We start from the raw sequence: 12,443 nt of genomic DNA, 5'->3' as shown, positions 1-12,443 counted from the left end.
GGGGGTGCAAGGTCCCAAGGTCCTGGGCCATCCTCCACTGCTTTCCCAGGCCATTAGGAGAGAGCTGGATGAGAAATGGAACAGTGGGGGGTGTAAACCAACACCCATTTGGAATGCCAATGTCGCAAGTAGAGATGGATAAGCAGCCAGCCCTGGCATTCAGTTTCCAATACACGGACTTTTTGTGGGCAGTTGGGAAAGGAATTTCATGAACTCTGTGGTTTTCCCTAAGATGGGCAGTGCAGTCAAGGAAACTGGAAATACCTGACTTTAAACACAGGGTGTTCGAAAAGATGTATCACACAGCCTGGCTTAACAATCACAGCTTATTTTTGTCTGTACATATTTGGGTGTCTCTAGGCTTGATGCAATATGTTTCATCATTTTTCAAATGATTCAAAAATCTAAGGAAATGAAAGAAAACACAACAGAAACCAAAGCAAGAAGTTATTGGTTTGGGAAAAATGCCTGGGAAAGAGGCCAATGAAGTTGTGAAATCTAAACTCTACATATACATGCATTTTACACTTCTAAGATAGGGGTTTTTGAAAGCAACAGAGAAAATTTCCAAAACTAGGTTTATCTATTTACCTTAAAAAAAAGGGGGGGGTAGGGCCTAGCACAGCAGCCTAGTGGCTAAAGTCCTCGCCTTCATGCACCAGGATCCCATATGGGCACCATCTCGTATCCCAGCTGCCCTGCTTCCCATTGTTAATCACTGATACAATTTTAAAGCCATTGTAAAACATTCTTAACAACAGCAAAATTTACTGAAGGCTTCTGATGTACAATACTCACTCTTAAGTGGTTAGTATGCATTAGCAACTTAACGCTGCCGGAAACAACTAGATTAACGATTTGGTCCCATACTCCCTAATTTATGCAGATGACACAAAAGAAGAAAAGATAAACATCTTGTCCAAAGTCATCCGCTTTACAAGAGTGAGAATGTGGTGTGTGGGTTAAGCTGCTGTGTGAAATGTCACCATTCCATAAAAGTTCAGGCTTAATCCTGCTTGCTCCACTTCATTCCCAGATCCTTGCTAATGTCCTTGGGAGAGCAGTGGAAGATGGCCCGAGCGTCTGCATCCCGCATCCCTTTCTGCCTGTGTGGGAGGGAAGGGTGGAATTCTGGACTCCTGGTTTCAGCCTTGTCCAACCTTGGCTGTTGTGGGCATCTGGTCCACATACCACAAAGTGAAAGATTTTCTCTCTTTCTGCTTTTCAAATAAATTATTTTAAAGAGAGTTGAGGTTTGGAGCTAGACTTGGATCTCCACCTTGACTTTGCACTTCCATAACTAGGACACTAAGAAGCAACAATGTTAACAGTTGCAACATATGTAGGTATGTATTTTTTTAAAAAAATTGCTTTAACCAATTTTTATCTTACGTGAAAGGCATAGTGAGAGAAACAAAGATCTTCCATTTGCTGAGTCACTCAACCATCCACAACAGCTGGCAGTGGGGCAGGTTGAAGCTAGCGTTCAGAGCTTAATCTGGATCTCCCACACAGATGGTGCCAAATATTGAGAACCCAAGTATTTCAGTCTTAAGTTGCTGCCTCCCTCAGTGTGTAAGACTAGGATACTACAATCTGAAAAGTTGCTGGGACCTGAACTAGAACTCTGAGAGGGAATGTAGGCCTTCCAAGCAAAGAATTAGCCACTGTACCCACAGTTCTGCCCCATTCTGTTTTTTGTTTGTTTGTTTGTTTAACTAAAATCATATATATGGTTCCCTCAGAGGGTAGAGTAGGGATTGGTGAGACTATTTATTTCCTTTTTAGAAATAAGGTACACATGCTTAGGGTTCTGACAGACACAGAATCTGAAGTACTTAGTTTCAAATGTGGATTGGCGTTGCTGAAATGACAAACCTCTGATGTATCTTCCAGGGAAGGTAAGGTGTGCATTCTACAGCAGTGTGGAAATTTGAGTCAGTACTTTTTCCAACAAGGGACTGAACAAGACTGAATGAACTCGGCCTAAGAGCAGTTTCTCAGATCAGTACTTACGTGAGTGAAGAGAACTGGTTCCATTTCAGTCCCTTGCCCAGTGATGCAACTAGGGCTGACCAGACCTTGGCCAACAGCCAGGGAAGGCACGTGCTGGGACTGGCAGCCTGGCTGGAACTGCCCTATGCCCCAAAAAGGCAGACTGAAGAACAGCTATCAGTGGAATTAATGAAAGGAATCACGGCACAGGCATTTGGCACAGCAGTGACGCTATCGGTGTGGAACACCACATCTAATCCTGGCTCAGCCTCCTTCCCTGGATCCCTGCTAATGCAGGCAGTGGAGGATGCCCCATGGATTTGTGTTCTTGTCATCTATTTGGGTTGACTTCCCAGCTACCAGGTTTAGCCAGCTATGTCCTAGACATTGAGAGGACTTTGGAAGAGAAACACTGGATGGCATATCTGTCTGTTTCAAGCTTTTTTAAATAAATAAACTTTGTTTTTTAAAGGGGTGAGTTTTGAGTACAGTGGCCAACCCAGATGAGTGCCTGGGTTCAAATTCCAGCTTCCTGCTAATGTGCATCCAGTAAGGGAGCAGTGATGGCCCAAACGGTTGGGTCCCTGCCACTGAAAAGACCTGCACTGAGTTTTTGGTTCTGGGCTTAAGCCTGGCCCATTTCCAGCTGCCCTGAGAGTGTAGGGAGCGATCCAGTGGATGGAGGGTCTCTGTCTCCTGATTCTTCCTTCCAAAACATAACTAAATCAAGGTTATCATACACGAAACCAATGAGCTATGCAAATTTCAGACACATATGACCATTTCCTTGGCTCCAGACAATACTGTAAGCATGTTAGATGTAGTGCGTAGCCCGTGCTTGAATGCAGTCCAAAAGGAGTTGGGGGAGCAGTGGGCAGTGGGCTGAGATAACAAAAGGCTTTGAGTGGGAGAGCGGCTGAGTTCTATTTAATTCTATTGACAGAGTCAAGGAAGGTCACAGAATAGAGGGCAACACAGGGACTGCTCTATATTAAGACAACCAACCTAGATCAGAGGCAGGAAAAAGGGGAGGCGGGGATTCCATCACTAAGGCATCTCAAACGGAAGCTCAGCAGATACCTCCGACTCAGCAGGTTGGTACCACAGATGGAATGGAAAGGTAAAACAATGCCAAAGCACAGAGATAAGTATGGGGAAGGAGAAGCATCAGCAGAGACAGAGAGGCAAGACAGGAAGGGCTTCGAGTGGCCAACACCTTCCCTACGGAGGACTACACTGGGTGGTTTTCCATAGCTAACAGGGCAGAGCTGGAGATGAGAACTGGGTTCAAATAGGAGTGAGGGAGAATCTGGGTTTGGGCACAGGGAATTGCAGCAGATGATAAATTCTCAGAAAGGGGTATGAAGCAGGCAATTCCAAAACTGGGCATCCACCTAATGAAAAAAATTCGGACCAGAAAAAAAAAGCATCTGGAGTAGGTGAAGATGTGAAATAAAACATTGAGAAAGATGAACTGAAGATAGGCTGAGACTTAATTCTAATGCAAATGTGTTTAGGCAACAGTGTATAAAATTTTAAAAATTTAAATTTATTAGGATTTATTAGGAACACAGTTACACAGAATAAAGTTTAGGAATTCACCAATGATGGTCAACAATATGTGCTTCTTTGTGGCTTTTTTTTTTAAAACCATAGTTCTCATGATTCAAATTTATTCATATTTCAGTTAGACTTAACACACCTTCACAATGTGGACATTACAGGATTCCCATCAATAAAATTAATGAACACACATTTCGGATGAAAGGCACAGAAAGAATAGAAACTAACACATTGAAGGAATTGCAATAACTCTGAATTTCTGTACATTACAAAGGAGAAGGAACAGAATCTCTAAACAGGAAAGAGGCACAAATATCATTTATGACTACACACACACACACACACACACACACATCCACTTCAACATCTATTCTTTAGGGAAATGGCAACACGAAACCAAACGTCAACAAAATGAGAGCACGCAACGAAAACAAGAAGCCACTTCCCAGTGAAGCTTACTGAAAGACTAGGTTTTTCTGTTTGTTTTCCCCAAGATGAGTAAAAGGAGGGATGCTGGCTGGGGGATGCTGTTGGCTTTGCTGAAACAACGTCACAGAGACACACTAAGAGTAACCCAAAGAAAAAGGGTCCTATCCAAGGTACGAACTAGCCGATAAGCAACGGTGAATTTGAGCATACATAGAGTCACGGACTTTTAAATACGATTACTCATGTGCAAGTACCACGGTCCATTTCTGCCTCAGAAACTTTAGCATAACTGAAAAAGAAAGAATACGAGCTCAAGCAAGGGGAGGGGGTTTGAGAACCTAAGGTGTGATACAGTGTGATAACCGAGTTTGAAACCAGTTACACAGATGAATTTGAGGGTTGCCCTGCATCTGTGATCTTTCTAACTAACCTCTAAGGTGGTATACCAGGTATGACGTATTTCCCAAAGGAAATACACACATGAATGTTTCAACATTCATTATGCTGACACTGGCTTGTTTTTTTTTCTTTACTCATGGAAGTGCTCTCAATATCTCCATTTAAACTGTTACAAATAAAAATTCGGTTATTTCAAGAGTATAAAAATCAACCAGGCATCACCTTTTTAAGGCAATGCACTGAATACCATCCAGATATCAAAATTCCAAGTGAAAACAAACTAACGGAATAAAAAGAAAGTGTTTAGAATATGCTTAAAGCTGTATATCCTAAGAATTGGGAAATTTTAGTTTTTCAAACTAGAGCTCACGTAGTACCAGGGCAGCACGTAACTCTTCAAATTCAAAAATTAAAACACACACAAGGCTGAAATAATGGATTCAGAGGCAAGTATGCAGTTACCCTCTTTAAGAACATTTCAATAAAACAGTCAATTTAAGGAACAAATCATGTTATTAAAATAGTCTGTGCAATGTTTGTACAAATAACATCCTTATGAATACAAGTGTACATGTCATCACGATCAAGGCTGTAACATCTCCCCGATCAATTACTGTACTCAAAATAATATGTAAGACATGAACATAAATACAGCTGGTCAAAACTGGCAGACACAGTCACGGTCGGTCATTCAGCCCAGGGTACTTGAGAGTGATGTTATCTTCAAAGCCATCACACTACAACTCAAAAGTTGCCACTCGCGAAACCTAATAGTTACGTGGAAGAGTAAAGTTATAAATACATGTGAACATAACATTTTTGCATATTTACACTGAGACACAGAAGTCAAGAGATTCTAGAGCCCAGCTTAACACTGTCCTTCAGATTCACACTGTGGAACCGGCTTTCACTCTTAGGTAAGGTCCTTCTGCTACTTTGAGACAAAAAGAAAAACAAACAAACAAAAGAAACCAGAACAGAATAACTTTGGTGAAGTGCCGGATGCAAATGCCATAGCCTACATTCTTGTGTTGCTGCAAGACTCTAGGAGGGAGAAATCCGTATAGAAGGACTCATTTGGTTTGAAAATGCAATTTACCATTCACTGCAAGACTTAGAAGAGACCACAATCTTTGAGGTTATTTTTGATGATGACATCTGTTACGGCATCGAAAACAAACTGCACATTCTTGGTATCTGTGGCACACGTGAAGTGGGTGTAAATTTCTTTTGTGTCCTTCCTCTTATTGAGGTCTTCGAACTGACACTGAATATACGCAGCTGCCTCTTCATAGGTGTTCGATCCTGAGCCAGAAAATTTTTTTTTAAAAAAAGGGAAAGAAATAGAATATAAGAAGTTAAAAATAGACCTTAAAATATTGAAGTCAGCTTTATTCACATCAAATATGTGGGGCTCGTTAAATATATTTTCCCTTCTGGAACAAAACAGATGATGCCAAGGCAGAAAACATCACATGCTAATCACCTTGTAATGTCTCTAAGTCAGCCCTAAAATTTAACAACCACAGCAGCTACAACAAGATACGCCTCGTGTGTGGTCTTTAGGATCCCACGGTCTTTATTCCTGCTGAATTCCCGGAATGCCAGGTGTCTTTTCTCTCTGGCCCACCCTCTACTTCTGCACACTCAAATGTCTGACGGTGCGGGCTACTTCAGTCTAACCCTGAGGCAGCTCAATAATGTTGGCTGAACACCAATAGGTGTTTTTTATTCCCTTTGCCATTTGTGAATTAATTAGCATCGTTCCCTTATTTTTCTTCATTCAAAAATTAAACAAGGATCTACGATGCTAGCTACCAAAATAAAATAAAAGACATCTCCCACTGGCAAGTGCAGATGACACATTTGCGCCGAGTACAAACGCACCAGAGACTACATGTCGGACCCAGCAGATCTGTATCTAGGTGGAGAAGGGGAGGACCAATACTCCTACGTGTACCAGCAGACATTTAAAGTACACAGAGCCCAGCACACTCACAGGGAGCTGCCATGAAAGAATGCCAAGTGACGGCAGAAGCATCGTTGCTGCATGAGAAAGCCAGACCTATGAAGAGTATTTCTTGGGTGATCCAAGGTTGTCTGACAAAACAGCCAACATGCTGAGGAGAAAAGATTGTGGCTATTCTGCGTGTGTCTAGGGGGGGGGGCGGAGCTGGTGGAGGGGGATAGAGAGGTGGACCAAAGATGGAGGGGTGCCCTGACACGACTTCTGGCATCCTGGAAATGAACTGCTTGACCTGAAGGGTGAAAATGGGCGAGTTGCCTTTCTTTTCTTTTTTATTCTAATTAATTAACTGCATTTTCTCTGATCTACTGGTTCACACTCCAAAGCCTGCCTCTAATAGCTGTCCTGATTGGGCCAGGCTGAAGCCTAGAGCCTGGGTGTCCATCTGGGACTGGACCATCTGGGTGAGCTGCCTCTTGGATGCAGTGCGTTGGAAGTGGTGTGGTCAGGGCTCTAACTGTGTATTCTAATGTGGGGTAACTGAACCACTGTGTGAAATACTCACCCCTGGTACATTCACTTTGAAAACTTCCATGAGCTCCACGCTTGGATGTTCATAGATATGTCTGTGTGTAACCATGTACACTGTATATCTAAGTGTGTATCCATCCCACATTGTTTTAATACTACGTTCATGTGCAGAAGAAAAACACATATACCTACAAACTTCTATAAAATGTCATTTGAACAAAAACTACATAAATTCCTCTTGCAGTAATAACACAAACATTCTCTGTCTGATTTTTGGGGTGCTGTGCGTGATGCCATGTTGAGGGGATCCACCTTCCAGAGATCTAAGACATACTATGTTCCTGGCATAACTACTGTTCTCCCTTCCACTGCACTGCCTTCATGTTTGCTCCAAACCGGCCCTCCACACACTCTTTCTACTTAACCAAATCCAGATGGGTTCTCACTCACTTAACAGACTCTACCCAACTCCTAAAGAGCATAGATAAACTTCACTTCAGCTTTTGTTAGATGAACATTGCTCATGAGGTTTCGATCAGATTTTCAGCATGCCATCTCCTCCCCCAGTCATGAAACACTTCAGGAGTAAGCGTGATAGTCTACAGACCCCATATCGCACACAATAATACCCTGCTCAGTGCAACGTGACAAACACCTGCAGGAATGTTCTATTGAAATGTATAAGTGAAGAACATTTGTGTTAGACGACCTTTATTTTGATGAAAAAAATTGAAAACTCGTGCAATTTTTTTCATAAGACTTATCTTCCATTCACTTATTGGAGATCCCACATGGATATCATTTCATATGTTTTTGTACCCCCAAATAAACTTAATTTTTCAAAAAAAATGCTATCACCACATTATCTGTGGAACTTGTTACAGAAGGGATTCAAAAATAATGAATCTACAGTCTTGGATAAGCATGCATTTTAACACTTTTATGATGCTACTAGATAACTGTACACCTTTATAAAACACACTTTATTTTACTTTCTTACGAATTAGAGCTGGTGCTCCCAAGTTCTATGACAATCCATAGTGTCTTGCTGCTAGATTAATAAAGATTTGCAGGAACACCTTGTCCTGAACACTTAGCTCAGTTGCTTGAACATATCTGGGTAATCGTTAAGTTCCTCAACCCAAATAACATGAGACATGAGGGAAGTCATGAGCACACTCCTCAGCTGGACAGCAAATCTCACAATCAGTAAAGTATGTGTGTCAGGACACTGTTTGGAATCAAGATCAGTGTAGACGAGACCCAGGCAGAAAATGGAGAATCAAGAAGTTGATGATGTCATCGGAAGGGAAAGAGGGGAGGTGTTGGGGGTGGGGGAAATGAGTTCAGTTGGAGCATCAGATGTTAAAACACGTATGTATTCAACATGGAGTTGGTCTGGAAGCTGTGTGTTTCAGAGAAATGTTACGTGGGTGTTTCTTTGTTAAGGCAGAGAGTTCCTCAGCACTAAAATAAAATCATATTGAGAACCCCGACACGTCAAACCCAGGAAACATCTGTGACTCTGCCCTTGTAAGGCATGAATGAGGTTGTAAGGCGTTGTAAGGCATGAATGAGGTAAGTTCTTCTTACTCCTTGCACATAGTACCTGCCCGGTTAGCGCTCCAAGGAGCAAAACTATACTAAAACCAATGCTGCAGCCCTATTGTTGATTTCAGAGTTTGGGGGTACTGAGGACAAGGCAAGTTCACTGCTATACATTCAAGGCCAAGAGTTAATTCTGGCAAAGTGGAAATGTCCTTCTGGCTAACTTTTCTCCTTCAAGGGCATTTTCCATGGTGGTCAACTTAAAAGGAGCATGAACAGATGAGTTATTCAAATGGGTACTGTCTGTGAAATCTTCCCTGACGTTCTGGAAAAGTCCATTGCATCAGTGACATCTTCTGCATTCTGTTTTCCTTATAATGATGTCCACACTCCTTGGCTGTAGCGTGGCCACGGAGTGCTTAATGGTGCAATGGTCCGGTGGATTACACGGTGAGCTGGTCCTATTTACCATGTATCATATGCTATTTGACACAGGCTCTGTTATTCAGGTGAACAATGCTTTCAATTTAGGAAGCCCTGCAGTCATCACAGAAAAGCATGGAGCAGCCTTTCTTTGGAAAGAATGCTATTTTCAGCAATCTCTTCTACATCTTCAGCAACTGAAGCGATTGATAAATAGTCATCCTGTAGAAGTACGAATTACCAAGCTAAGAGACTCAAACAAACTCTATCTTGCCATAGGGGAAGTTTTTACTTTGAAATACATAACTCTGCTATGTTATTCATAAAAATGAAAATACCTGTATATTCTGGATAGCATATGGTGAGGGGGCTCTTCTTGATTTTTTCTTCAAAGAGATCCTTCTTGTTTAGGAACAGGATAATGGATGTATCTGTAAACCACTTGTTGTTACATATGCTGTCAAACAATTTCATGCTTTCATGCATTCGGTTCTATAACATAAAATAAAAGTATATTGTCACTAATAGGATTTTGAGGAATCCTCTAATAGTAAGGATTTTGAAGAATCCTTCAAGAAAAAAAAATCAAAGAGAACTAGATGAAAAGTAGCTAATATACTGCAAAAACAAAGAATATCAATTTAGAACAAGGATCCTATGAAACCCAATTAGCCAATCATCCCAAATAGTAACACAAGAGACTCCTACTTCCTGCTTCCTACATTTTCCAAAGGGCACTCACTGACCAGGGATGGGTGTTGGATGCAGTGGCTAAGAAACTGCTTGGAATACCAGCTCCTCCCCTTCCGATCCAGCTTCCTGCCACTGTGTAATCCAGGAGGCCGCCCATAATGGGTCAAGTCCTTGTGTGCATAACCATTACTGTGGTAGGCATGGATTGAGTTTCAGGCACGTGATCCAACCCTAGCTATTGTGACCATTTGGAGTGAATCAATAGACAGAAGATATTTCTTTCAAGTACAAGGGCATGGCATCTCCTGTCCTAGCAGCAAAGACATAGTCAGAATCCACATCAGCGTGTCTGAGTTCAAGTGCACTAGTGCACACCCTGGGGGGCAGCGGTGATAGTTCAAGAATTGGGGTCCCTGACAGCCATCTGGAAGAGCTCCAGCTTAGTCCTGGACCAGTCCTGGCTGTTGTGGGCATTTGAGGATTAAAACAGGACGGAAGAACTTATTCTTTGTCTTCGCCTCCCCCCAAAAAATAAACACTATATTTTTGAAGGACCCTGAAACATTTTCTAGTATTAACATGAGCGAAATGAATGAACGCTGTTGTACTCTACCTACTGCATAACAATTTCCTGGTCCTGACTCTAAAAATAGAAAATTTGCATTTCTATCTTAATCCCTCAACCCAACCCAATTTTGTACTGAAGTTAATTCAAAATGAGTTTTCAATTTCTGTGTAAAAATATTTTTCCTCCACTAAAAAGCATTAGAAAACGGCATAGCAATAGCGCAATATAGTATCTGTGCAACAAAAATAACTGAATGGGCACAAGGAACACAAAAAGAAAAAGGGGCCCTGGATGATTGTGGAGTTGGCTCTACTGGTACTTAGGATGGAGATGGCAGATGGAGGCTCAGGCAGTGAGAGGGTTGGGATAAGATGTACTCTCCATCTTCTCATTTTCCCTAACATCCACCTGCACTAGATTCGCTTCAACCAGAAAAAAGTCAGAGCAAAGAGCTACACTTCAAATAGTTGAGACATGAACAAGAATTTCCCAGGAAAATGCCCGGCAACATGTCCACCTCGTCGCGCATGACACCCACACCCCGGAAGTGGCTCTACTTGCCATCTCTTCGTCTTCAGCGAGGACCAGATCATAGTCACTCAGGGCCACGCAGAAGATGATGGCAGTCACTCCCTCGAAGCAGTGGATCCACTTCTTCCGCTCTGATCTCTGTCCTCCCACATCAAACATTCTGAAGAGAGAAAAACAAGGAGTTAACAGGAGTTACAGGTGAGGTGAGATCAAAGCAACATCTCCAAATAACTGGTGGGGAAGAAAGCAAAAAGGGCATTCAGGGAAGAAAACAAATCTGCTGATAACTTTGTCATGGAAGGTCAAGAACGCGAAGAAAAATCAAAATATTGTTGAAATAGGAGATGTTCATTAATGTGAACATTTACAGAACATGAAATTGAATAGAAAGGATTGGACAGAGGGGATACAGGAGGTCTGTGGGGGAAATAGCAGAGATCAAAGAGCACAGTCCACATCCCACAGTTGTAGAGCACTCCAGGCAGAGGACCAAGCTCCCCTCTTCCTATCCTACATTGTATCAGAGTGGGTTAAGCTATCATCTGGAAGCTGGCATCCCATATGAGAACCAGTTCCAGTCTTAGCTGTTTCATTTCCAAGGCAGCTCCCTGCTACTACGTCTGGAAAAGCAGCACAAGATGACCCAAGTCTTTAGGACCCTGCCATTCATACGGGATGGATCCTGGACAGAGTTCCAGGTTCTTGACTTTGGCCCAGCTCTGTCCTAGCCATTATAGCCACTTTGAGCAGTAACCTAGCAAATGGAAGACCTCTGTTGGTCTCTCACACTTCTTCTGTAACTCTGGATTTCAAAAAGAAAGAAGTCTTAAAGAACAAACAAAAAAGAATAAAAGAATGGTATAGAAAACATGATACAACTAAAATATAAATAAGTAAAGAAAAACAGCCTTGGAACTGAGAATGAATAACTCAGTTTTTGTACAATATACAACAGTAAACCACTGTACGTTAGCAAATGACATAGCAACACATTTGGAAAAGATAAAGCACAATGACCTTTCTTCTTACAAGTGTTGATAAAGATAGGCAAAAGTTAAAATCCACAAAGACTACATTATGCAACCTAGAAATAGTCACTTATGTAACAGAAGCTCTATGCACACTGGCACATTTTTAAAGGCTACATTTATCTAGATGGTGCGCTAATTAACACAGTCCCCATTTAATTCCCAGGCAAGAAGCATTTTCCCTACAGAGCACCACTGGCCTATAAATTGAATCTCAGCACATCAACTACTATCATTACTATTTTCATCCTGTAACAGGCCTTCAGTTTGGCTTAGCCAATGCATACAAAGGCGCTATGTATCAAAATGATTCTACCACATGCCAAACAAAAATGAATAGCATACCTAAAGGACAGTTAGTAACAGAGACCAAACAAGAACAAAAGAAAGTTGATTTTTAACTGGGCAACCCTTCGTCAAGTTGCTTCTCAATACAACTAGAAAACACTTTACTGAAAACGATAAACATGGCTTCGGGAACTTCTGTAACACAATCATACATACTCCCTGTCCAGTCAATATAAAAGAATAACTCCACCCAGGCCACCTGCTATTTTCTGTGATGGCTGATTTTGGCTTGGCTTGGCTGGCTGACCACACTGTTATTTAATCCAGTACCCAGAGACTGCTGTGATGACATTTCACAAATGTGATCTAACTTTAAGTTATGGAGATAGTCCTCAGTATTGTAGATAGGCGGCATACTACGAGTTAAAGGCTTTGGTGCCCAACCTGAGGTTTCCCTGGCCTAGACAAAATTCTTTCTAAG

At 41.8% G+C, this 12,443-nt stretch overlaps 1 protein-coding gene across 1 annotated transcript in view; it reads right to left on the bottom strand.

The window, feature by feature from the left end:
* Positions 1 to 5,355: 5,355 nt before the first annotated feature.
* Positions 5,356 to 12,443, bottom strand: part of GNAI1 (G protein subunit alpha i1) — a 75,060-nt gene continuing 67,972 nt past the window's right edge. The window contains exons 6-8 of the mRNA XM_004591345.3: positions 10,677 to 10,806; positions 9,193 to 9,346; positions 5,356 to 5,691 (exon numbers count right to left, since the gene is read on the bottom strand). Coding sequence (XP_004591402.1) covers positions 5,501 to 5,691; positions 9,193 to 9,346; positions 10,677 to 10,806 — 475 coding nt within the window. The 3' untranslated portion in view covers positions 5,356 to 5,500. The remainder of the gene's footprint in view (positions 5,692 to 9,192; positions 9,347 to 10,676; positions 10,807 to 12,443) is intronic.

This window comes from Ochotona princeps, chromosome 32 (genome assembly GCF_030435755.1).
Source record: "Ochotona princeps isolate mOchPri1 chromosome 32, mOchPri1.hap1, whole genome shotgun sequence".
NCBI lineage: Eukaryota > Metazoa > Chordata > Mammalia > Lagomorpha > Ochotonidae > Ochotona > Ochotona princeps.
This window is presented reverse-complemented; position numbering and strand designations above follow the sequence as displayed.